Consider the following 27,060-nt stretch of genomic DNA (forward strand, 5'->3'; position numbering starts at 1 on the left):
TTCATCCACCAGTATTTATAGATTTCTCTTACGTGTAGGCCTCTATACAGCCTCCATTTTAAGTCACAGCACCAAACCCACAATTTTACTAAACAAAAACATATGTCCTGGCGCTCTTTGGCCTTAGATGCCCTTGCGCCATTAAACTCCAATCATCATCATCATCATCATCATCATTTTTTATGGTTCAAGAAATGTTTGTACTACTCCCACGACTACCACTACTATTATTACTACTAATACTAAGTGCGCTGGAGCAAAACATTGTACCAGCCATAAGAAGTCTTCCTCCTAATGTTATAGGGCGGGGAAGTGTGACGGTTAGAAGCATGTTGAACTCGGGTATGATCTGTGTACATGCGTTGGTTTTCATTATCAAAGGGTCCCCAAAAGCGTAAAGGATGCGTTTTTCAAATAAAGTATTCCGCGTGTTACTGTTCACATGAAGCTGTACCAAGGCTGGTCCGCATCTGTTTTCGTCTTGCCGGGGAAAGTGAGCTTTACGGCTTTTAAATTAACTGTAAGTAAAGGCTGCGGCACAATTGCTCTCGCCTTTAAAAACACTCACACTTGCGCTTATCTCGGCGATTTATATTTAATTACCGCGGGACTTGAGAATACTTTCGTTCTGTCGTATAAGAGTCAGTGATTCGACACATCTAATTTTTATTGCAAGACCTACGACAGAAACTGAATCAATACCTGCGACAGAAACAGGCCTTTGAAACAGTTTTTAAAGTTACTTACGAACATTTTCTAAAGACCGAAACAAGGAAATATACGCATGCCTTGATGGCGATAGATGCGCGTCCTGATAGTGTCCGAATAGAAGCCTTCTCGCTCTAAAAGCTTCTCCGCCTCCTAGTCTCCATTGGCAGCGACCATCGAGACTGCTGTCCCACAAGAGTCCTCCTGGTCGTGGGCAGTCCCGTCACACATGGTCGCACTCTGCCACGCGCTTTGAGCCGTCGTCACGTGTGTGGTATCCATGGCGGCAGTCGTAGGAGTGGTTTCTAGGCGGACTGTATACGCACGAACGTGAACCGCACGACGGCCGGAGGACTGCGTGAGCCTGAACGCCTGCAAAAGCGATGTGGGAACGAATGACAATTACGCAGAAAATTTTAGGTTGCTTGTAAATGTGAACGGCCGAGGGCTTCATCTGTGGTCGAGAACGAAAGATAAAGGGTGAAGAGCTTCATTCGAGCATACTGGTCATGAAGAAAGCGCCGCGTATTGCAGCGAATATTTTCATAGATAATAAAGCACCGTTGGAAAACGCAAGCGTAGAAAGGAGACTCGTAAACTGCTAGACACGAGGCAACGAGTGAGGCGTACGCAGTCGGGAACGTGCAGACATGTGTGTCTGGTAAAGCAACGGCGGCTAGCTCAACTAATTGGAATGTATTATGTAACCGCGCTAACGACAAAGGACAAAGAAGGAAACAGACAGAACAGGCGTGGTTGGGGCGGATGTCCGCGCCTGTCCTGCGCGTTTCCTTCGTTGTCCTTTGTCGGTTGCGCGGTTACATAATGCATCCCAATAAGGACCACCAAGTAGCCCACCTCTCCCTGTTAAAGAAAGCTCAACTACGTAGCACTCAGCAGAACGTTTTATAAAGAGCTATTACTAGCTATTACCTGAATTAGTCGCGCTTACATATTCTTACTAAATTTAGCTTTTGGTCTTCATGGTCACTGGAGGCGGCCGCCTTTTATGCGTAGTATGAGCGCCATGTTAAATAAACAACGATTGGGAGAGATCTAACGGGCTGTGGTTACGTCCTCAGAATTTAGTATGACGGCCACTCTAGATACCGTATGTACTCCTTCAAGACCCGCACTCTTCTGGTACTCGAGAATACTGGTGAGAGGCCTGCCCTAAACTGGCTAGCTAAACGTGCTGGCACAACTTGTATTACAGATGCCAAGGTTGTGACACAGAATATGCAGCTAATTACGACCTGTACATCCTAGTATACCTTTGTGGCTAGGCCATTGCCCTGCTGAGCTCTACGTCGCGGGTTGGATTCAAACCGTAGTGGCGGCATTTAAATGGCAGCTAAATGCAATAACGCTCGTTTACTTAAGTTTAGGTGCGCGTTTAAGAACGCCGGGTTGTGAAAATTATCCTGCAGACCTCAATCACATTGTGGCTCAGACAAGTAAAACACCAAAATTTTTATTGCTCTTGGAGCCGATTCTGTAACTCCAACAGAAGCAATATATGACTGCAATAAACCAAGAAATTGGACGCGTTACATGTCTATCGCAACTACGTTTTTTTTTCTGTTTATGTAAACTAGAATCGGGGAAACCCTCGTTCCTGCGGTACTGTACGCCGCTATCTTCTTCAGACTAGCGTGGTTCCTAAGTAATCACTCGTATTCGTTCCTTGTGCACGCACCGTATCGACGAACCGAGTGCCTGTACGAGCGCAGTGCAAACTACCAACTGATATTTGACAGCCAAGCTGTATACCTCTAACCCCGAATGCGTCTGTCGTTTCCGCAGAGAAAAAATATGGGTCGATCCCAGAGTTAGCGCAAGACTGGGCCAAACCGTGGAGGAGATTTGTCATGCTTGAAGGATTACGCGACTAATAAAGTTAGCATTAGGTAATTTTAAACGAAATCAACCGAAAAAAAAAGATTTGCATGTATTTTTCATGTTTGTGCGTCAACAATAAGAAAAGGCGAGCCTGGGCCGATCCTGGAGATTGCGCATTACGGGGCAAATCCGCAGCTCAGGTGAAGTAGGCTTAAAGCACTCCACCCCTAATAATGATAAAAATGTAATAAGCAATAAACTAAATAAATAAGGGCGCACTGTTTCAAGTCGATCGACATACTGTAATCGTCTGTGAACAGCACATGGACGTACGAGTATGAGGCATCCATATACGCAAAGGACAAAACGTATGCACTTACAGACATACGCCCTTGACTCGCACGAATACAATGCCACCAATTGTGGCATTGAAACCTTATGAAAGCATTTGACTGTGTTAACCATGACATTTTATTAGTTAAACTTCATGATTAGGGCATTCATGGCGTTGCCTTAGATCTTTAAAAAAATTATCTTTCCGACAGAAAACAGCGCATAAAAATCGGTAATATTATTTCCTTAACTACTACAGTAAAGCAAGGAGTACCTCAATGGTCGATTCTAGGGCCCTTGTTGTTTATACTTTACATAAACGATATATTTGATATACCTAACTCCCCAAAGTTAGTAATTTAAGCTGATGATACCAATATATTTTCTTCTGTGCGTACACTTGGTGACCTTCAGAACACGATTAACGACTACCTAATGCAGCTTGATAGCTGGCTTCATGCAAATAAATTAGCTTTGAACCTAAAAAAAAATTACCGACGATTACGTTACTTCCTAATGCGAAATTTGAGCGCAGCAAATAAGCCTGTAAACTATCGCCGGAAAGCATTTGTTGCACCCTGACTGTTTGCGACCCTTTGTTTGCGTTTGGCCTCGGCCTCGGCCGCGCGAACGGTAGAGTCTTCTCTGCGACGGCGATGAGCTTCTGCTTCAGCCTCGCTTACTGCTGGTTGCTCTCGACGGCGGCGATGAGCCTCCGCTTCGGCGGTGCGAACGGCAGGGTCTTCTCGGCGGCGGCGATGAGCTTCTGCTTCAGTCTCGCTTACTGCTGGTTGCTCTCGACGGCGGCGATGAGCCTCCGCTTCGGCGGCGCGAACGGCAGGGTCTTCTCGGCGGCGGCGCTTAGACTCTGCTTCGGCGACGCGTACTCCTGGATCATCTCGACGGCGGCGACGGTAAGCTTCTGCTTCGGCGGCACGCACCTCTGGATTCTGACGGCGACGGCGCTGGGCCTCTGCTCTGGCAGCTCGTTTAGCAGCAGCAGCAGCAGCAGCAGACGGAGGACTTCCATCGGTCGTCTCGCTCATGGCTCAGAAAGAACTGGCAGATAATTTCGCAGTGGCGAACGGCAGCGGCAATTTCGGCTCGGGCGGTGCACATATACAGATCCGCCGCCACCGATCTGGCTCTCTGATTGCCACCGCACAGGGCGAACGGCAGCGGCAATTTCGGCTCGGGCGGTGCACATATACAGATCCGCCGCCACCGATCTGGCTCTCTGATTGCCACCGCACAGGGGTTGCATTGGAGGAGGAGCGAAGAAAGGAATTAAGTTCGAGCCGGCGCTTTGACAACCGGAGACTCGCAGGAAGAGGGGGGAGGGGGGCGGCGTGTACACCCAGCGGCAAACGATGGGGGCAGAAGCGCGCGCAGCAAGCGGACAACACGATAAAGGGAGGAGGGAAGAGATAGCAGCGACTGACTGATGCCGCTGACGCCGATAGTGAGTCAACCCCAGCTGCGGAGTTGGTTTCAGGGACAACGCCGCCGATGCCGACACAAACAATATGATACCCTCGCTTCCGCAGCGCTAAGAACCAGGTCTAGCCGTGGGAAGGTGGTCACGTATTCGTCGACGTGCCGGGGCCTACGTGAAATAACCGGCGCGTCGGCAACTGAAGAGCACCCTATCCGCCACACAAGAACAGGGGGGGGGGACCCTTTCCTCCTCTTTCTGCATGGCAGCGACGGTGTTCTATGCAGTCACGTTATCTTGACTCTCTAGCGGCGTCAGCGGCATCCAGCGGTATCAGTCGGTCGCTGCTAGCGCTGGGGGGATGAAAGGGGGGCGGAGCTGGTTACGAGGCCGACGACAACGCCGACGACGACGCGAAACCCAGGAACGGACGCCAAAGAGCTGCGCTCTAAAGAACTAACTACGTCTTCTTCACACCCACCAACAATACATGTGACAGTGAACTCACGCTGACATTCCAGGACACCGTCATTGCACGCGTTAAATGTCAGAAATTTCTAGGTGTGTGGTTTGAAGAAGGTATGTCATGGAATACACACCTAAACAAACTGACCTCATAACTAAGCAGAACAGTTGGTTTAATATTCAAATTATCAGATCTTATTCCTCTGCAGCTAAAGAAAGCCATATATTATGCTCACTTCTACTCCCGTTTATCCTACTGCAGACTAGTTCGGGGCACTACAACGACTACGAATTATAACAAACTGGAGGTATTACAGAAGAAAGTGCTAAGGATTCTAGAGACTTATCATGGTGAACCTAAAGATCTACCAACTAATCCTTTGTTTATTAAACACAATTTGCCCAAAGCGAGTAAAATATATGACTACAAACTCCTGCTGCATATACATAAACATAACCTGTTACATTCAGCACACACAACGTCAGCTCGTTATGCACTGCGTAACGAATGGATAGCAACACCACGAACACGTACAAATTTTGGAAGGGCTGTGCTCGCTTATCAAATACCCGCATTAATAAAGCGTGTGAATTCCCAAATAAATTTCAGCATGAAACTCTACAAATTCAAGTCTCAAATAAGATGTTTTTTGTTGTATGAGTGATGAACCCTTTAACACAAGTGCATATTTTTTCATGTTTTTATGTTTTCATTGTATGTTTGTAGTAGCCATATCTGTATTTGATTTTTTTTGGATTGCATATTATTTTCACTATTTGAAAATACCGTGATGTAAAGTCTTTCAAACTCTTCTTTTGCAAATGTATCACTTTGCCTGCTGTCTGTATGGTTCCCAGGTGCCCTCAAGTTGTCTATGACATCTTTTTGCCTGGAGTACCCCCAACATTTTGTTGGAATAAACTGAACTGAACTGAACTGAACTATGCCGTACAAGACAAAGACGGAATCGTGATATTCATTGGTATATGTTTCCAGGCACACCTAAGTGAGACATCAAGAAGTTCGTAAACCACACACTTTGCATGAGTTACCCGGGATGACACTTGCCCTGCAACCATCATTGCAGACTTAAATTTGGACAGTTCAAAACCATAGAAAAAATGATTCACTCAGTTTGCGCTAGAAGTGTTTGGTTTAAGGTGCCTCGCCAATCCAAGTCACTCAACTACACAACAATTGTCAAGTATAGATTTAACTTTGGCCAAGATTCGGTCTAAGGTCGTAACCACACAAATCAGTATATATCACAGTAATCACAAGCTTATCTTCGCTATCATTACCAAATGATGAATATAAATACACGTACCCTATTCTAATCATGTGTAATGGGCTATAGCTTCACTGGTCATCCAAGTTCATAGAGTAAAATGGCTTGTAACTTTTTTTTATTGATTAAACTTTATTCGTACAAGGAATTTCGAAGCTGGGGTCTCCGGAAATCGCGAGTTCCTGGAATGACATTTACAGGGTTCCATGAGCGGCTAAAACCACTCCGACCACTTCCTCTCTTCGGCGAAATTGTATGTTAAAGTGTGAATTTAGCAATTAAAACCACCGGCCATGCACTCCGGTAGTCTTCGATAGAATGATTGTCGCGGCTCCGAAGACTCATTGCGGTGTGATTCGCCTGCCCCGGTGTCCACGCTGGATGGGTTTCATTTGAGTTCGCAGAACAGCCTGAAGGAGAACGTATACACGTACGTCATGCACGCTTAAAGCAACTTTCGAATCCAACAGCGGGTCGACGTACGACAACGTGCCGTCAGCCTGTTGTACGGATACGCAGGACGTATAGGCACCCTAATGCAATCAAGAATCAGTTTACATTGTACACATGCTGGTTTAATCCCGCACTGCGTCCGTCTGTACTTTGTCTCAAATAACAACGAGGAACAACCACGTCGACTCGCTCAACGGGCACCGAAATCCCACGTGGCCGGGAGGCGTGGGCTCTTATGCTATGTTCAGACTACGTTCGTAAGGCGCCGATTTTTCGTAACATGCGTAAGCGGAAGTGCAACAAGCGTATGCGTCTAGTTCAGACTGCGAACGTAAAGGTACCAACGTGCGCAATTCACGCAACAATTGTGGGTGAGAGTGTTAAAGGGTCGGCAACATTTACGACTGTGATAATACGACCATTGCGACACAGCCAATGACCGATAAGCTTTCAGTTTTCAACAACCGGTGACGACACTTCCGTTCTCCCGTTTGCAGACAACTCCGGGCGCGGGAAGTGCCATTCCGCCATTTCGTGCGCACGATTAGGTTGGCTGTGTTCGTGAAAATTTGTGCAGTGCGCCTTGCGAGACTGTTTTCAGTTGATCTGGTTTATCCGCCGAGGAAATCGATGGCCGCAGATGCGTGCTCCGAACTTCGATCGGTGGTCTCACTAAGTTTTCAAGGAAGCGGAACTGCTGGGGCGACATGCGCATGAAGTTATGAAACATCACAGCGTCACCAACTCGGAGCTTGGCAAAAAGGTTGTGAAAATCGCCGTCCACGGCCCTGTCGAGAAATACTTGCCGCTCCCAAACGCTTCTGCGTCGCCTTCGTCGTCTTTGTGCGATTGAATACATGACTATAAGTTTGTTTTGAGCGTGAATTCCTTCGATCTCGGCCAGTGCTTGCATGTTGACAGGAGCCATATTGGACCGCTCGTGACGTCGATTCTGCAGCTCCAAATATTATTGGCCTGTTGTAAAATCCGTAATTTACGTAGCAGTAAATGTGAACAAAGGTGCCGGCTTAACTGCCGTAACTTTTTTTGCAGCCGTTACGTTCGATACGCCGAAAGAGCTGTTACGCGCGTTACAACCGTAGTGTGAACACAGCTTTAGGGTTATGCCTTTGCGATAGTTATCTGTGTAGGTAATTCGATAGCGCAAGTAACTTGCAAAATTGGCGCGCAAGAACGAGAAATCTTTGTAAACTTTTCTTCGTCAAACTAGAGCCTAACCCCCGTATTCAGAAATGCAACTCAAGTTCGTCGTGAACGCGCCGAAGGAAACGCAGTGAGCGTCTTTGGGCCCGTCAACGCCAGGCGACATTTAAATCAAGTCAAGCATGGGCTTCGACTTAAGTTACATCTCTGAATACGGGGGTAAGACTCTGGTCAAGCACTTCGTTCGGCCCAGTACCCTGCATGCGGTAAGTAGAGTGGTAGCCGCATTGACGGCGAGCTGCATTACGGATGCGCGGAGCAGTGCATGCTGAAGAAAAAAAAAAACTAAATTGGTTCTTGTGTTATCGTGAGTTCACCGATGAAGCGCGATGGCCTTCAAAATCAAAAGATAGTGTGCTGAACCGCGAACATTGGAGACTTCAAGTTCACACGGAGTCAATTTGTTGATTTTCTTCTCGCTGGAGTGGCATTATGTCTGGACACACTGTCCGTGAATCTGGTGCCTCTATTTCCGGTGAGATTGTTTAAAGAACTTGATGAAAAACACGGTAAGCATCAAGACGGCTATGAGAGCATATAAGAATATTTTCACTTTACTACAATTTAAAAAAAAAAAATCTATATATCCATGCAGTCTCCAAGTGCGAGGACAATGATGTCAAAACAAGCAGCGTCGGGCTTTAAGCAGCACTTAGCAACATGCTGATTGCCCTCTTCAAAGGATTAAATAATTCAGTCAGTCTGCCACCAATTTAGCTGACGTAAAAAGAATTTGTGCATTTTTCCAGCCCGTGTCGCGGCACCAACTGATAGAAGAGGCCAGCTGGTGTATGTTTGCAGTGTTTATATTATTTCTTAATTGTTATTGTATTAGTTTCACTAATAGATAACGCTTGTAAAGTGTGTACAGGTAAATGTTGCTTCAATAAGAATACCAGTTGAGAGTTGGCGGTCGTCACATCCGGTCCTTGCGCTACTCGAGGTATGACTATGGATATACAGATACCGAATCACCCAGCTTTTCGCTCGTTCGCGCAGTGCTCACCTCGGAGTGGTGCCACTCTTTGACGCCCACAGCTTCTCTGTCGCCGGCGTGGCGGCAGAGTTGCAGGTACCCTTCAGGACGGGAAAACCAGGCGCTTTGCGCCGTTAAGCGCCGCCCACGCAGTCGTCCTGGTCCCGGCAGGGAGCAGAGTCGCTGCATGGGGTGTCCGCGGGACCTTATACGGTTCTCGGTGGTCTTGGAGAGACTGCCGATAACAAGACGGGGGGGGACAGCGATCTCAAATGTGGGGGCATGTACAATTACGACGAGCGAACACTTCCACAGATAGGGACACCGTTTTAGAGAGGTTTCGAGTCACTAAACAGAAGCAAGGCGGCAAGCTGGGCAAGTCGGCTAGGGTACCTTCCTTCGTACGAAATGATAATACAAGTAAATGTTTGACTGAGATAATATCAAGCCTTTCACACACACACACCTTTTTCGAAACATGTAACCTTTTTTGAATGTGCCTGTAGCCGTACAGAAAGTTTTACTCGCCGAGATGGATTGTTCAAACAGGCGGACATTACAAGCAGTACAATGTATTGGCGGGGCAACCGCATTCGTCGGGGATAGCGCCTAGGAACCGTGGTTTAGGCGGGAAGAGTGCTCTAGAAAGCATCGCTGAATGTTCGACTGCGATTTTACAAGGACGAGCAAGTCTACCGAATTATTGTGGTGACTTGTGAGCGCTATTTCCTGTCCATGTTCGCACAAAAATAAAGAAAAAGAAGAAAAAATTGACTAAGCAAATTTTAGCCGACGCTAATACTATCGCGACTAATACTAGCGGAATGAAGCTATTACTATCGCGGCTTGATAAAGACAGTCGGTCGATGCTAGCTCGACAGGGAGGCGCAACGACTCTTGGATGGTCAAGACGTCACTCATGGAGGGCCGTCTATTAATGGCGGGATAGATACGCCCTTCCGCTGTTTAGTTTCGCTTTTCCCTGTGAGGCTGGCCGGAATTACGCTGTGAAAATTAGAAACGTCAACATTATTAATCTATGGAAACATTTTTGGGCTAATGGGATGGCTCAACTTCCCCGCCTTTTAGCGTATACACATTGAAAAACCGGTATATGTAGGTATTGCAGGGGGCTGTCTTGATCGCTGTTACGAGGCCTATAAGAGACGTTAAACTGACCATCAATATCAAACAGTAGACAGCAGAGTACTCCAAAGGATAGTGCATCCTGCAAAAAAAAACCTACTAGAGGCAAATCAGATGCGTTTGCCTACGGGAGCTGCAGGCATGGTGCTTTAGCCAGCATAAAAACGATAGTGCACTGATATGAGTAAACAACAGACCTTAGGATTCAAAGTGACTTTATCACTTTGACAATTGATGGCATTCAAAGGAATGTTCCATTATGAGCGAAAGAAGCAGTGATGGATAAACATGCGTGCACAGACTTCTTGAATTCATGCTCTCAGCAAAAGTATGTCTGTTTAGAAATTCCGTCAATAGGCAGGTAAAGTGCCACAAATAAACAACCAAAAATGTCTCAATCAACGAAGGCGAATATTGGGGGAATTCATGGGGCACTTGGGAGTGGCCGCAAATGATCCAATCACTATGCCACAGTTCCTTCTACTTAGTAGGACACTTATGCCTGAATTATTCTACGAGAAATACCAGGATTAACCGCGATGTTAGTGTCGACAGGCAACATAGGAAGGGGATGGGGTATTAGATAGTATTCGGCCTAAACGTAACTCCAACTTCAAATAACCATATGGCTTCATATGCTGATAAATTTTAAAGCGAACTAGTGCTTTCTAAATGGAGCAAAATGCATTACCTATGTATGCTCGCTGACCCTTATTGTCACCAAACCTTGAAATAAAATACGAGTGCTTGAAATTTTAGAAAGATTAAGCCGCTTACGAAGAACACGACAGGAACTCCTGAAGCCAAAAAAAATGAATCTTTGAGAAAAACACCTGAGGCCACCACATCAAGAACTGCCGGACTATTCTTTACTAAAGTTTCTTCTTCTTCTTCTTGAGAAAACACCTTCTTCTTGAAAAACACCTGAGGCCACCACATCAAGAACTGCCGGACTATTCTTTACTAAAGTTTCTTCTTCTTCTTCTTGAGAAAAACATGCACAACTCATCGTGTCTGTGGCGGCTGAACCGTCACAGATCCAGGCATTCCTCGGAGGAACGGGGCTGACAGGTGGAATAGCACGGTATGGCATACAAGTTACATGAACTGGGATAAATTGACTCAGAATGGCTGGCCCACGTTTCAGTAGGCAGACCTACCATTGACGAAGATAAGTCCAGCTATGCAAACATTGGCCAGCCTTTGAGCCTAAAGTTTTTGAGAAACTTTATTCCTGTTTGTTTAACTTCTATACCAGGCACTCGTTTCAAAAGGGGGCCGCCGAATGGAATAGCACACTGTGATATAGAAGTTAAAAACAAACCGTGATAGAGTGCCTCAGAATGGCTGGCCAATTTTCTATAAGCGGACCGACCTTTGACTCAGATAAGTCGACAGCCTTTCTAAGGCACTTTATCCCTGTTTCTGTACCTTGTGCGCCAGGTATCCCTCTAGTCATATTTACAGGGAAATTTATGTTTTAAGGCATTTTTTTAAACGAAAACCAAGAAGAACGAGGATTCGCGGCTGACACGAAATGCAGTTTAGTTGACTGTCGTCGTGCCTTCCTTGGAGTCGCTGATGTTATCTGAGTTTATAACAGCGTTCGGCAAAGAAACGTAAATACTCTACCTACTTGAAGTAATAACGCTGTCGTCACCGTGCATACTCCGTACGCTGTCAGATCTCGAGGACGTACGTACGCAACGTTAACGTACGTTATTTGAGAAGGTCAACGTGCGTTATGCTTACGTACTCTAAAGAATAGTGCTGCAAATATGGAGGCACTCGTGGCCGCCACTTCAGTGTTAATTGCACCGATGGACGCACTCTCACTTGAATCTGAAAATGTGACCATAATCTCAGACCTTAAGAGCCAAAAATTAGCGGTTCTTTTGTCGATTCCGGTGACCATAAGCCTGGCCAGGTGCGTCACAGTGATAATGTCAGGGTTTGTCAAAACGAATTGATTTTTCTTGGATTGGTTCGACATGGCACCCAGCCCGCTAAGCTGGTGCAGCAAACAACTCAAACCTAAGTTCTAAAATTGTTTAGCACATCGTAACAGAATGCCAAGATGTTCTCCGAGATAGACCAATGTGAAACATTCATATTCCAGAAGCGCTAGATTTCAATGTCAACGGAGGCGTTAGCTGGTCTGTAGACGGCATAAGCAAGGAATGTTTGATGGATTTGAACTAAAACACAGGGAAGAGATTCATAAAACCAGAGCCGTTGCAGGCATAGGTAACTGCAAAGTATAGTGTATAGATCTTAATAAGTAAGAAATTATCAAGCATAGGCAGGCAACATACTAGAGTGCGATAGGCGTCGTAAAACTTGATTAGATCAAACAAGCTAGGTGACTGTCACCGCCGCATTTCAAACAGACGTAATTAATAATAATAATAATAATAATAATAATAATAATAATAATAATAATAATAATAATAATAATAATAATAATGGTAGGAGCGCGTTAACTGGTAAGCGTTCACGATGATTAAGCAGGATACGTTTATTGTATCGTTGGGCAGAAAACCAGGGAAGAGCTGGAGCCGGGGTCGTTAGAGACGTGTATATATATAGGTCTACAATATATACATGGAGCGTACAATGAAGAGGATGAATATAAAGTGAGATAGGCAAACTGATAGACTGTAATACATGTGGAAGTACTAATTATCTGAAGTGCACTAGGTGACTATTTCTTGCTTTGCCGTCTCTATGGGCATTCGTCTAGAAATGATCATTAATCGTTTTTTGTATATCGCCTAAACTTCCGTAATTTCTCCAGGGAACGCGCACTGCAACATTCCTCAAACTGCTTACATTTATTCTAGACACGTAAGCGCCCGCACGTTATTCCAAAACTGGGGTTAGTTGGACTACAGAAAGCAAGAGTCTTGAGTTCTGCTTCTGTTTGCAAGCAACTTACGTGCCTTAATGTAAATATATTTGCTGTTCATTGACAGATTTGAGGGACGTACTGCATGCATATCGAAAACTGTAGTTATATGTTACTTTTAGTTTACGATATAGCAGACCTACTGTGATGAAGGTGAACTCACAGTTCAGAGCGCCGTTTTAGATCGAAAATCTGGGACTCGTCCTTGAGGGTCGAGTACGCAGATGGTTGCTGGCAGCCGGGCAACTTGCTGATCTGCGAGGTGCTGGATGGGATGCCGGACTCTGCTCTGGACGCTATGCGGTGTGTCGTGCTACACATCGTGTTGGTTCGACTAAGGGTACCTGGAGTCCTGCGCTTGCGTCTATCCTGGGGGCTCGTGCTTGAACTGCATTCGAAGAAGAGTGCACTGGGATTACTAGCGAACGCTTTATACTTTGTAGTGAAGGGATGAAAAAGCTCATAAAGACTAATTCACTTGGTACTAAAAAAAATTATAAGAGGACTTCGAGTATTTAAAACTGCAAAGTGAATCAAACATCACTATTCAGAGCTGGTCCTTACGCGTCGCAGGCGCACCGTCGTCGATTGGTCCGTTGGTCGGGTGAAGCGTGGTGTGCCGGCAAAATTCTGTATATATATACATATATACATATTTATCCAACCAGCATCCATCTACTCAATTGCAGAACGCCGTACTCACCTTCCTTTTTCTGCCGATTACTTGAGTAACGGTTGAAATTGCGTTAACGGGCATCCATGCCATGACGGAGCACTGGCCATATGAGCACTGACCAGATGTAGCCCATATAAAAGTGCTTCATATAATATATGTCACTTTCATACAGACTACATCCTATGGTTCCGGATGCCAGTAATCCGCCATGGCATGTTTGCCTCATGGATGCCTCTTAACGCAATTTCAACCGTTAGTCCACGAATTGCCACGAAAAAGTGGGCCGTACGGCGTTCTGCATTGAGTGCATAGATGGTGGTTGGATTCGCAGACGGGGCACCGACACTCGAATGCAGGAGGAATTGAGCAACGTTCATTTATAGAGTCGACCACTGCGCTGCGGGTTGAGGAACTGCAGGCATGCGAAATTGATCAAGTGCATCCCCTACACCCGTGCCTTCGTTCATACTATGTGCGTTTGTTCAACTAGGGCAAAACAAAACAAAATCGCACTTCCGCCAGGAAGGCAAAGCACCAATTGCCACAGCAAATTAGTAGATAGCTGTACGAAGTAAGGATAGCACATTTATCGGCCGTGTAAACTTGTAAACATTCGATTACTATCTAAATTAACAATGGCAGAATGCGTAAGTGTGACTCAACGAGGATGTAGAAAGAAAAAGACCACAGAGACAGCGTTGCCTTCCTGTGTCTGCTTCTTTCTACGTCGTTGTTCAGTCGCGCTTGCACATTATATCATGGATTCAAACGAACTAGCCCGTCAACGTGTTTTAACTAAAGTAACTATCAAAGTGTCAAGTGCGCACAGGTAGGCATTAACACACATCGTTCGATGACAGGGGAAAGTGTCTTTGAAAACGCTGCAGTTAGGAATCGCGGCAGCAGCCGCGAGCCAATTGACCTTCTTCCATATGTCGCTTCAAGGCGTACGACAAGTCGAACGCACAACGCATACGAAGTTACCAGCACTATGCGCACTCTGTAAACATCGCTATTGCTTTAAAGATAAGGCCCACGCGGGCGCGCACTTTAGGCAAGTCGCAGGCCGCTTTCAAAAAACACGAGCGCCGGCAGCGCGTCCCTACGGCGTCCGCCAAAGGCGTCTACTACGGCGTCCGCGATTCGCGTGGCCAACACCATAGTAGACGCCGCGGTTGTGTCCATTCTGTACGGAGCGGTAGGTGAGGAGGACATCGATGCACCCTAGCAGCCGCCGGAGAAGAACGTCCCTCCTCCCTCGCCTGACTCTCCTTGCCTCTTGGGCCACATGAGAGAGCACGCCTCCGGGCCGCGTTACTCGCTCGTGCACGCGAGATTGAAACGCGTTCGCAGGCTCACCGTCACATGCTTTCGCTCATACGAAACCTCACGACGACGGCGACGGCGATGGCTATGGGAGAAATCCGCCTGGAGTGTCCATATAATTGCTATCGCAATGAAAAAGAAAAAGTTAGTTTCAATCTCTGGAAGGTGAAGCATTGAAAGCGACAGCAAGGTTTAGCGCAGTGCAGAAGGCGTGTGAGAAATCTGCGGTCGAGACAAGCACTGCCCGCGGCGTCGCAGGCGTCGCACAATCGATGTTGCACGAGCTGAGACAAACAAAAAACACAGCGGGCGTTTGTCAGCGTCTCAGAAAAAAGAGCGAGATCTCGTAGATTCAGCTTGATCCGTTCCGCTCTAACCAATGCGTGCCCCGCATTGCGGTACGCACTCAGCTGCTTAGCAGGGAACCCTAACATGTTCGAGTACAGCGTTAATGCGAGGAGTCGAAGCCAGCACGCCGCCTTGGTTTCGGCAGAGACGATTAAACGGGACGTTTAATCGTCCCGTTTCGCTGAGCCCACTTCGCTGCGTTTTCGGGGAAACCAAATGCGGTTTCACTGCATATCTTTTTAAAACGTTCACGCTTTGGTCACGCATGCGCGTAGATACCATGACAGCACGGCAACGGTTTCGCCTTGAGCGTCCGTATAATTGCGATCGCAATAAAGAAGCATACACAGGATACAGAGAGTACGCAGGACGACTGCTGGTCTCACTATTTCTTGACTTATTTTACTGGGGCGCAGACTTTCCCAGCACTCCGCTTTGTTGCAATTTTTTTGTGTCACACTTGGCTGCCTTTTTATACATGTGCACACTGCCAAGCGCCGCACCGAAGTACGCCAGCATTTATCCTGCATGCTACTTGTCAAGTGTGTTTGCTTGGTTAGCGAAGTATAAATCTCTCCTGAGCAATAGCCAACACAAGAATAAATTTTCAAACAAGTATTGCTCTGGCGACGCATGGATTGATATCCGACGTGTTCTCCGTACAACTAGTAGTTTTCTGGTTGAACTTTTCGTCTCATTGATCATTTTTACGCGGAACCCATATATTTAGCCGCAAAAATTTCTCTCTAGCAATTTGGTCGTTGCCTTTTGTACTGCTCAATGCAGTACAAAATGCAGTATTGCCGCGTACGTCCCACTTATCTAACTGTGTAAGACAAGGTAAACTAATTATATGCACGAGTAAGTAACGTACGCGGGAAGAACGGACATCCGAAAAACATGTTTATCACAATGCCGGCTGAAGCAATTGCTTCGCAACTTGCCTGAAGGTGACCCTGCTGGTTTTGGTGGCAGTCCCTGGCTCCACTATGATTGGAATTACGTGCTCTAGTGGAGCTGGACAGGACGCTGGTCTGGTGACTGCCCCGGGGTCCAAGAATAGAGTGAATATCGCCGGAATCGGTGGCATGCTGCAGAAGTCCAAGCCCGTCGACCCGCCGACTAATATCGTCCTTGCACACTCCGCAGTTGGAAATTTCTTCACGGCAGAGCTTTGGTTTCGAAAGGCGGACTCGATGGAGAGAACGAGCTGACTGTGCTTCTTTGTCGTCCTCTTCCCTCGAGTGTTCGAATGTGAGCGCGTGCTTTCGCCACCACCAAGATTTATGTTTATGTCCATTGCGCATTATTCTTTGGAGTATGATTAGTTATGTTCATTTAAATTTCGGTCAGTATGAACATGTTAAGGACAATATTGACCAAAGTAGTAGTTAACGAAATGCTTGCGTGTGTTTGAGCGCGCAAGGGTGCAGAAAAAAACAGTAGAAGGCAGTTTAATATTAGTACATTTTATTATGAATTCGAAAATTATATCCGGTAAGAAATAACAATTTCAATATTTAATTTCAGCATCAAGAGTTCAAAATTGGTATAACAATGCTTGGTGATTCTATACGTTAGGCACGTGGCACAACTTTCTCAAAAAAGAAGACGAAGAATGCAAAGATGTCAGAATCTGCCTGCGTGAGGCAACAACAACAATGTCGCCTAATATTTAGTTTGCATCAAGATCATCTATATATTTCATTTTCAGTCAATCTCGTTTACATGGACATGGAAAGCCAAGCGTGGGGGAGGGAGCGTAAAATTGGCACATTGGCTTACAGCACATTGGCTAACATTCCAATTACTGAATCTCTTACTGAAGCAGAAAGCGCAAAACTTATATATATCTATTGCTTTGGGTAAGGGGTATCCCAAACAGTAATAAAAACTTCAGTAATGAGATTGACAGAATCACCCTAACTACACTTAACATGCACGGAAAAAAATTCTTTTGGTTCAAAATAAGTTCATTCATTGCGTCACTGGCTGTTCAGGAGTAGTGCACAGAACGCCGACCATCGGCCGATAGCTTAGACGTCGTGTCGGGTTGAGGGCACATACAGATACAGGCACCACGATATTCTGTGATTTTCTGCATGTGTGTTGCCTTCCTATCCTGTTTATAACTTCATTTGTCGTGTGAAAGCTTATCTTTATTTACCATATCTACCTCGCATGACATTGTCTTCAACCGCGTGCGCAGGTATGTTGTTATGGACTTTCAATTTTAGTGTTTTTGTTTGTTTTTTTGGAAGCGAACATGGAGTCTTAAATGTGATAGGATTGTGCGTGGGTGAGTAGTGAAAGCACTGCATGGCCACTATAACACCTTGTAGATCGGCTGTCGCAAAACACAGCAACATCTACATCACGCGGTGGTGACAAGTTCGAGTCTTTTAGAGCCCCTGTTCTTGGTTTTGGCGACAGAAGTGTTTTCTTGGCAGTTAAAAATTTTTCTTATCGAATCCAATCGAGTACTAGGCTAAATTGGTTCACAAGCTTAAATTCTGCCTTTGGAGTTATTTTTCGTGATAGTTCCTACCGTACGCTACACTTGTTATCAATATTTGATAATTTCCATTTTTAGTTCTCTTTTTGTTCGTTTCTGTTAGCCAGCTGACCCAGGGCCAGTCCCACCACACTGTGGGTGTGCGCCAGAATTATTCAGGACAACAACAACATTTTGTGTAGTACTACAAGAGAAGAGAGAGAGAGGAAGGCGTAGGTAAGACAGGAGGAACGAAGAATGCCTATTCCAGAGTGCGTTTGTTCAATTGTGAATTAAGCATCGTTATCATCATCACCAGAAGGTGACGAAGAAGAAGAATAGAACCCCGGGATGAGGCAACGCACGACCGCTCCTACTTTCTCGTTAATAATTGGCAAATGAGGCTTGCGACAAACGCCTCGACAAATTACGTGCGATACAAGCGGCCATTAGTGTTCGCCAGGCAGCGTAAACCGGAGTCTAAATCTACAAGGTACGCCTTACTTCGGTCACCTCAACTTCTTTCCCACCATCGGCGTTAGCTCACAAGGGAAACATGTCGGAGAAGACGAGTGCCGATCATACTGATAGTGAGCAAACGGACAAGCAAGACACAATGTCTTCGTCTTCCGATTCGGCGGCTTCGGGCACGGACCGCGAAGGGCACTTACCGGTGGGCGGAGAAATCGCCGCCACGACCGCTGAGCTCAGTTCAAGTGTCAAAGCGGAGCCCGAGCATCATAGCTCGCAACACGTGGGCAGTGGAGCGTCCGACATGTCTGCAGACTCCCTCGTACGCAAATCCGGGCCGCCTTCGTCAAGCCCAGTACAATCGGAAGCGGCAGCCATGGCCGCAGAACAATCCGCACCGCTTTCGGACCACAAGTCGGAGGCGTGCCTAACTCCGGAGGCAGCGAACGCGGAGTACAGATCCCTACTTCTCCAGTCTTCGCCGGTGAGACAGCATCAAGAACACCGAAGTTCCAAGCCGTTCTCGACTCTCTCTCCTGTATGGACGGAGAATGACTGGCCTGACGGGCAGCATAGCCCCCTGAGCCCCAAGACCCCGCGAATATCGTCGCAGAGGCCAGAAAACTTGAGCATGCAGTGGAACAGCGTCACACCCCCGGACGTTGATACTGCTTCGACTTCGACAATGCAGTCATTCGCCCGCGCGAGTCAACCCGGCATACAGTCGCTGTCAAGGAAAACCGTTCTACAACAAGCGATAGAGGATATTGACATGGAGCCCATACCGCCTGCGGGTCTCAACGTGTCTGCTGCTCCACAGTCTCGTGCCCAACAAAGTGACGCAGATGATAAGGCATCTCATGAACTGAAGGCTCCGGGCAGTCCCCGATTATTGGCGCCTTGGAGGGAGACACCCCAGAACCTAGACAGAAAGCGTGGAACACTAGAAGTCTTCAGAGACACGTCACCTTCAGCGAGCGGCAGTGCCTCTGCCAGCGAACTCTCCAGCCCTCGAATAGGCTCGGCACTGCATTCACCCAAGCTGCGGTCGGTCGCGTCTGACACTACCCCTCGCATCCCTTGGGTAACGCTCGCAGTGATCTGGCTGCAATTGCAGTCTCACTGGAAGTACCTGCACAAGGACTACCCTGACCGGTGCGCAAGCGTCTGCACGATCCTGCACGAGAACCGGTGGGAGAGGGTTCTCTTCGCCGCCTTCCATCACGGTGACCTCAAGAACCTGGCCCTAAACTCTCTTTGCTTTTTCGCCAAGGGTGTCCTTCTTGAAGCTGGTCTAGGCACGGCCCACTTTGCCGCTCTATTCTCCTCTGCGGCCATCCTGGTGGGACTCGTGAACACTTTCATCCTGTTTTGCCTGTCTGAGTACACTAAGCTGTCCTCTTTCCAAACGGTGTGCTCACAGACCTTCGTCGGGATCATTATGACATTTGAAGCGCTTGCAAGCACGAAATTTGGCAAGGTGAGAATCCACTACGGCAAACGGAGGTTCCGGTTCAGGAGGAAGCCACTCGCTGTGCTTGAGACGGTTCTTCTACTGTCTTGCACAGAGAGTAACGTTTGCCCGATCATCAGTGGCATTTTGGTGGGTGCCTTCCTCGCCCATACGTCGCTGGGAAATTTTATTACGAGGTAAGTTTTTGTTTGTCCAGAAACACTACAGAAGCTTGTCGCATCACACGATTTCAGTGCACTTCTGTTGTCACCATTGGGTACATGTAGCGACGATAGGTTTCCGTTGTAGAACAACAGTTCTTTGTAGTACAACAGAAGTTTGTCGCATTACTTCAGGAACACTTCTGTTATGACAATTGGGGGCCTGTTGCAATGATAAATTTCTGTCGTACAACAACATTTTTCTGTAGTACAGCAGAAGTTGGTCGCATTACTTCAGGAACACTTCTGTTGTGACCATTGGGAGCCTGTCGCCAGAATAGGTTTCTGTAGTATTTCAACAGCTCTCTGTAGCGCTACAGAAGTTTGTCGGGTTACTTCAGGAACATTTCTGTTGGGACAACAGGGTGCCTGTAGTAATGACAAATTTTTCTGTAGTACTACAAAAATCTGTTGTAGAGCTTCAGCTTTCTGTTGTAACAACAGCCATACGACAGAGTGTACTTCTGTAGTCAAAACAAGAAATGTCTCTTGTACATCAGAAAAGTCTGTCGCTCCATCAGGAATCTGTAGCTACTACAGAAAAATCCTGTTCTAATACAGAAATTTCTGTAGTACTGAACACAACCTCTGTTGTCATTTTCAACTGAGTACAATCTCATAACGTTCTTCAATTCATTGCAGGGGCTGAAGTATACCATCTATGAACAAATGTATCTTTGCTTGCTTTTGGTTCAAACAGCAATGACTATCAACCCATGTGCACACGAAGTATAAAGAAGTAGAAGTTAAAAAAAATGTATGAAATTATTGCACACAGATTGCGTTCCCTTCCGCAATTTAGTACAGTGCTTTCTCTTCTGGTAAACAGCCTTAAACTGAAACACGATGAGCTTACTTTTTACGATGATCATAGTAGTGGTCATCGTCGACCTCATGATGATGCATTAAAGCGAAATTGCAAAAATTTCAGCGATGATTACGATACTCCCTAATGAGAAATTTGAGTGCAGTTCTATACGTGTTTTTATTTTCGATAAATTGATCGAAAATGTGACTTGCGGGCCCGGCGCGTCGGCTTTTATACACGACTCGTGGAAAATTCCAGTGTAATCCTGGTGCCGCCCGACTACCAAAAGGTACTACATAGTTCGCATCGCGCATGCAATCAGATTACAAAACAATCGTAAACCATGCCAATCGAAACAAGGGGGAACGAGGTCAAACCAAGCTAACCAAACATGCGCGAGTGATCGCTAACGCGAGCAGACGATAGTACGAAACGAGCAGTCCGACTGGGACCACATACGAGCACGTATCAAGTGGTCCTGCGGTCATAACGACACTACTTTGCCGCGTGTACTTCACTGAAGGGGCAGCTCTCATTGGTCTCCGCCATTCGCGGCTCGCGTCTTTCATATCCCGCTCCGCGTTTGCTCTTTCATCTTTCATTATGCCCGTTGGCACGGTTACGCCACCATCGCCGCCGACTCTCCTCGCCCAGGAACGGACACTTGAGAGCTGCACTCTAAAACAATTACAATAAATCTAAGTAAATAGATGCACATCTAAATATTGAATGTAATGTTGCGCAGTGTTTTTAGACCAGCCAGGATAACGGCGTTCTGTAGCTTTAATAACATTAGTTTCCGGGAGCAAATGTGGTGTATTACACCTTCAGGCTGTTGTACCTGGTAGCGGTTGATTTCGTGCGGGTACGTGTGAAACGTCAACGTCATAATCATCGCACTCTGTCTGCCCGTCGAGCGGCAAAATGAGCGGCCTCACAGTTATGAACGCGAAAATCAAAATCAGCCGTAAAAAATGTTTACAATGCGCGCCAAAATCAAAGTGATAGGCAATGCTCTTGAGTCCCTGTGTTCACCGTCATGGACACATATTTCCTGCGTAGTAAGTTACACAGTTGAGCTATCTTCCAAAGAAAATATTCACGCTTCGCTCATTCTCTTCAAGAACAGATTGCAATGGTTTAGTTGAGCAGGGACTCGTCTAAAGAATCTCTTGCAAATACTGACGTTGCCGACTGCCGCATAACGAATTCACGCTCCAAACTAATACTTCGTGGCGGCGTCAGGCCGCTCAATTACGGCCTTTCTTAGCCAAACTCAGCTGGATGGCAAAAAAGGTAATTCAATAAGCAATGGGTGCGCGTACAAGGCGCTTGCATTCTTAAAAATTTTTTTTTCTTACTATGTTCACACATGTGGACGCTCGATCTAGCGAAGATGTAAACGTGATATTTTGCAGCTCAGGAAACGTGATATTTTGCAGCTCTTACAAAGTCTGCAAGGTGTAAACCACACAATAGAATTTTTTTAGTTTTGAGTGTCAGTTCCATAGCACCACTGCCTTCAAACTTCCAGCAAGTTCTGATAACTCAGTTTTGCACTGCGAATTCTGCCGCGCATATTCTGTCGTACAAAATAGCGAGTTCTTAAAAGGCGTGGATAAACGTCGCAATCTGTGGGACCACGGCCTCAATTTTAGTTATCTTACTATTTGAGCTTTGACGGGGAATACATGGTGGCGTGGTTGGTGGTGCAGTGTTACGTTACTTCAGGACTGCAATGTTTTTGAACATTTCTCCTGGTGAACGGCATGGTCAGACTTTGTATTTACACGTACGAAACGAAATCTTTGAGGTTCCCTGATTTTATCAATGTAGGTCAATGCTTTTGTTATGAGCGATTTCCGCTTTAGACTCGTCGACGTGGAATCACCGGTATGAGGTAGCCAGTGAAGTCGTGTCTAACAAAATATTACGGGCTGCTTTCATTGACGCCTTTTATTTAGACGCTTGTGTTTTCTCTGCCATCGCTACACTAATTACCGTGAGTACGCGTGGGGATGCCCTGCTTTCTTACGCTATGACATAGCATTTGTTGCCATGCCCCGAGGCTTGAAATATGCGAAAGATATTCTAGTCCAATACAGCATCATATTCAAACGAAGTTTAACGATGCCAACTGTTTATTATTCCAGCTTCGCGACTGACGATTTCTCATAAATTTGATTATCCTGAGTAGCTTTCTGTCTGTGATCTCAAAAGTAGAGATTGCTTTATATTCGAATGCATTTTCGTAATACCATGGCGCTAGCTCAAAGCCTTCCAACCGTTTTGTCAGAGCTAGCTTTAAAGCAGCACAAGAAAATGTTTTCTTATGCTTTCAGCTTCGCTGCGCCTGTTTCAGGAATATAGAATCTGCCTGCCCCCAGCAAAACAATAGCAATTTCGAACTTACGATAACAAATGTAATGCGACTATGGAAGTTTACATGCAAAGCGACTAGAAGTTTCGTTTCCAGAGAACTGCTATGAACGCTCATACTGTTAATTGCTTTACCGTATTGGCCATCCAGAATCAATTTAGTAAATATTATAGACGCTGTGGTGCGGTTTCCAGAGGAGGTTTCAGCACCTGCGGTTTAATACCCAAATAACTCTAATTACTCGCGTGTTCTTGCGTTCAGAGTCCATGCAAAAGCAGCCATCTCGATCTCGTGCTCAGCAACACAGAATGATATTCGCTAATCTAAGCCACTACGACCCTGGTGTGCTAAACTGCGAGTTCAGGACATCGGATTCTTATGTCGTTACAGGATCCGGCGACCCCGACGTAGCATATACCTATGCGTTCTTCCGTACGCACCGGTTACGTTCCTATTCGTCGCTGCTGTCATCGCAGCCTTCTTGTTAGGACCCTTTCCTGACACTGTAGCCCTGGCTGAGACTGGGCTGTCGTTTAGCGTTCCGGTATGGCGTCCAATGCTGCTTCCGATGCTCTACCAGCCCGATGTTTACTGGTTGGCGTACGCCGTTTTGTCCGTATGGGACGTCGGCCAGGAGCTTGAGCAAGGCCTTGGGCATCTCAGGTTAGTGCTGTTTTCGTAACTTTCGTGGCAGACTTGAGCGGAAGTCAAGTTGTATTACACTAACACTCAGAAAACGTCTTTAGCAGTTTGATGGGTGGTCATATTGTTGTGATATTGCAGGCTTTATTTGTGATCTGGTAAATTTCTGCTTTGAATAACGACATCGTGTATTACTGCTCGTGACACCGGGGTCTTGTAGCAGAGCAGGGTAAAGCAGAAAACAGAATAATATGCCAGTGGATGACTGAGTATGGTACTAATATGGGCGAGTTTGTATCTGTATTCTATGAACCCAGGCTTCGGCAGAGAATAGGAAATAGTAAAACGTTGTGGAAAATTTTCCCTCTTGTGTTGTTTTCTCCTAGTTTGTGCGCAAAACTGGCCTTCGCGCAAGATTGCATGTTCTGAAATCTCTTCGCTTTGAAAGAAAGTAAGGCAAAGAAAGCAATTCGAGTCCATTTGCATCTTGCTAAATGGATGACAGGTAATGACAAATCAGAGACTAAATAAGAAACTACCATGATAGTCATTGCTACGACTAAGAAATCAAGGAGAAGTCACATGCGAGAGTTAGGAATGCGGGATAAGTCACGAAACGATAATAACCCGTAAAAATGTTTTGTTGCGTTACGCGTTCATTCTGTGCTTCGCACCCAGATGGCTTTGGAAACACAGCCAACGTCTGGAAGCTGATGTGGTACCATGCTTATGTTTTCCCTGCTTTCTGTACGCCTTAGTTGAACCCATTCGCATTATCTGCCAGGACAAGAAATAGAGAGTAGGGAAAATATTATACAGGGTGTTTCTACGGAAGCTTTAAGTAATATTTAAACAACTGTGGGTTAAGGATGAAACCGCGGTAATCAGTCGCGAATTAACAAAAACCATTATATTTCATGCTTTTCATTTCCGTGGGCTCATCATGATTGGCAAATTCAAGCGAACTCTTCGTACAAGGCATGTCAACTTTTGGATAGGAAAAAGCGCGAATACCTGCGGAACTGTGGCACAAGCAAATGCATCTATCACAGGGTACGAAGCCGACGATGGGAGGCTGCAGCGAATAAAGCCCCTTAAACTTCGTAAAGTAGTGCCGTGCTTTGAAGAATGCCGCCTCCTCCTCGCGTGCTCTGGCCGAAGCCGACACCGCGTCGGTATTGGCCTAATAGCATCCGTGGGCCCTTGCGCCGTGCATCAGCGCCATTTTTGCTCGAGAAGCATCTACGGAGTGGCGAGGAGCGCATGTTCGCGCCGTTGCTACAGTTGAGCAGTGTAGGCGGCGCCACGGTCGACGAGGGGGCGTGAAGGAGAGAAGAAGCGAGGAGGAGTGAAGGCGGAGGTGGAGAGTGTCGCTACTTTACGAAGTTTAAGGGGTTTTGGCAGCGAAGGCAAAGCGGCGCCCCTCGTGGCGACGTTCTGCTTACGTCACCCAGCAGTGGGGCGCCATTGCGCTATGACTGTGAGGAGAGTAAATCCACAGCGCGTGCGCGCTGCCCGCTGCTGGGTGAGCTTTTTCAGCGTAAATTCTCAAGCTAAAGAAAAGCTACTCGTTCGTCACTTGCTATTGCATACATGCAATGCCATATGAAGAACTGAGTTTTAATGCCAACGTTTCATCAATCATTGGCTGTGCATCTTAGTTACTTAGCATTGCGCAGCAAAGCGAATGGCAATATGACTTGACGAATTCGGTGGTATTTTTATTACCTCAAGCGTTTACAGTTTAAACAAACGCAAAGCGCGCATTACTGGTGGCACCTTAAAGTAAACAGCGTGCAAGGGAACGTACGCCAGATTATCAGTTTGCTAACTTCGAAAAAGTGGACGCGTTGATCAATTTACCACGGACGGCGGATGACTCACGCGATGTGCTTAGTTCAGCTAGGCCGTTGATAAAACGAACACATCGCATTGTTGTCCGCGCAGCTTTCTGCTCCTGGCCGTGCTGTTGGTGAATGCTCTGAACGTGCTGCTGGAGGGGTTGTGCGGCATCCTCTGGCGCCATCTGCTGGCGTTGGGAGCCAACTTGCCGACGCCCGTGCCGCATTCGAGCTCGTGCACGTGCACACTAGTCGCCGCCCTCATGGCGCTGAAGGTGATCCACCACGTGATGCATCCCGGCTGCGTCTATCGTATGGCGTCGGTGCCAGTCTACGTGCCCTTCTGGACCGGCGTGCTGCTCGAACTTGCGGTGCAGAACGTTGCGAGTGGTTCGGCGGCTTACGTCATCGGCCCCATCGTGGGCATTATCCTGGGCATTGTAGTAGCATACACCTGGATAGATTGCCTTAGCAGATTGACTGTCAGATTAGCGGGCCTCTCCGACATTGGCATACTCCTACGTGGCACTTACCTGTCACCTGAAAACCTCCTACTGAGGCTGAGACGCTAACGCACTCCCTTTGTGCGCTACAGCGCGCATATCATCCTGAAATTAAATACGAAGCAGTGACACAATCGAAAGTCTCTTTCTACAGAGAGTTGTGTTTAAGTAACATTTCTAACGTCAGCTAACCAGCCAATAGATTTGCGGGCTACGAAGATGGAGCGGGCTTCGGAGGGAAGAGAAAGTACGACTGGCAATATTATGTTTATAGAATATAACCGACTTAATGTGGAGAGAACTATACATTCATAGAATTAGCTTCTTATTCGTGATAAGCTCCTTTTTATGGGGGGTGATTATGGCGAACGATATTCACCTTTCTTGTGTGGTTATGAGGGTAGTATGGCTTATAGTAACTGACCTACAGAGTGGTATAAGTTAGTGCACCTCTGTTCTGTGCAATGAAGCAATAAAACCTTTGCATATACTGTCTCATTGCTATCTCCAAGTGACACGTACCTTTTAATCGAATGTGTGAGTGAATGGAATTGATCGTGAATGACATGAAAGGGAAAGTCGACCTACACTTGACTGTGGCAGGAAGCTAAAAAAAAGTCGGGTCGGCATAAAACTTTCCAGCTAAAGAAAAATTGCCCCTGCTGTGGGGATCGAACCCGAGTGCCAGGAGGCTCAGGAAAAGAAAGCACACGTTTGGTTTCTCGAAAAACATCATTGAGGCTCCTTTTTTGGCCATTTGATACAGTCAAATGGAGGATTGTTTTTTTTTCCTGGACCTTTTACTTTGCAGGCTTCCGCAGAATGGAGTTCTGAGACAATACACCATATATGAGCTAGTACCACCGTTTCTTCATTCAAGGGTTATTCCGCAACAAAAACAACTGCAACACGTTCTAAGCGGGAGCAGCACGTAGTTGTTTTGTTGTGTAGGCACGTATTCATGCTATACACATCAAAGCAGGGCTCTAATGGCGCCTCAGACAGGATGAGGCAAAATCGTGTCACGTGACTTCTCTCTATTGATACCTATGCGAGCTCTGATGGTGGAATAGATTGAATTGCGTAATATCGTCTTGCGATAGCCCATATAGCCGGAT

The 27,060-nt window shown here is 46.4% G+C and overlaps 2 protein-coding genes across 2 annotated transcripts; one reads left to right on the forward strand and one right to left on the reverse strand.

The window, feature by feature from the left end:
- Positions 1-649: 649 nt before the first annotated feature.
- On the reverse strand, positions 650-16,356 carry LOC139046858 (uncharacterized). The gene is made up of 4 exons (XM_070520777.1): positions 16,074-16,356; positions 12,943-13,167; positions 8,756-8,960; positions 650-1,080 (listed from the first exon to the last, which is right to left on the reverse strand). Exons 1-4 carry the CDS (start codon positions 16,217-16,219, stop codon positions 862-864), a joined length of 795 nt encoding a protein of 264 aa, XP_070376878.1. The 5' UTR covers positions 16,220-16,356; the 3' UTR covers positions 650-861.
- Positions 16,357-17,928: 1,572 nt separating this feature from the next.
- Positions 17,929-26,357, forward strand: LOC139061002 (uncharacterized). The gene is made up of 3 exons (XM_070540384.1): positions 17,929-19,744; positions 23,347-23,619; positions 25,546-26,357. Exons 1-3 carry the CDS (start codon positions 18,180-18,182, stop codon positions 26,009-26,011), a joined length of 2,304 nt encoding a protein of 767 aa, XP_070396485.1. The 5' UTR covers positions 17,929-18,179; the 3' UTR covers positions 26,012-26,357.
- The last annotated feature ends 703 nt before the right edge of the window (positions 26,358-27,060 follow it).

Source organism: Dermacentor albipictus, chromosome 6, assembly GCF_038994185.2.
Source record: "Dermacentor albipictus isolate Rhodes 1998 colony chromosome 6, USDA_Dalb.pri_finalv2, whole genome shotgun sequence".
In the NCBI taxonomy this organism is placed as follows: Eukaryota; Metazoa; Arthropoda; class Arachnida; order Ixodida; family Ixodidae; genus Dermacentor; species Dermacentor albipictus.

Bases quoted from the DNA above. Each gene is read 5' to 3' on its own strand.
- LOC139061002 (XM_070540384.1), top strand. From the start codon at position 18,180: ATGTCGGAGAAGACGAGTGCCGATCATACTGATAGTGAGCAAACGGAC. The intron at 19,745-23,346 runs GTAAGTTTTTGT...ATGTCGTTACAG, and splicing joins CTGGGAAATTTTATTACGAG to GATCCGGCGACCCCGACGTA. The intron at 23,620-25,545 runs GTTAGTGCTGTT...TTGTCCGCGCAG, and splicing joins CAAGGCCTTGGGCATCTCAG to CTTTCTGCTCCTGGCCGTGC.
- LOC139046858 (XM_070520777.1), bottom strand. From the start codon at position 16,219: ATGCCACCGATTCCGGCGATATTCACTCTATTCTTGGACCCCGGGGCA. The intron at 13,168-16,073 runs GCAAGTTGCGAA...CTTCGAATGCAG, and splicing joins ACCAGCAGGGTCACCTTCAG to TTCAAGCACGAGCCCCCAGG. The intron at 8,961-12,942 runs GTGAGTTCACCT...TGTTATCGGCAG, and splicing joins CTAAAACGGCGCTCTGAACT to TCTCTCCAAGACCACCGAGA.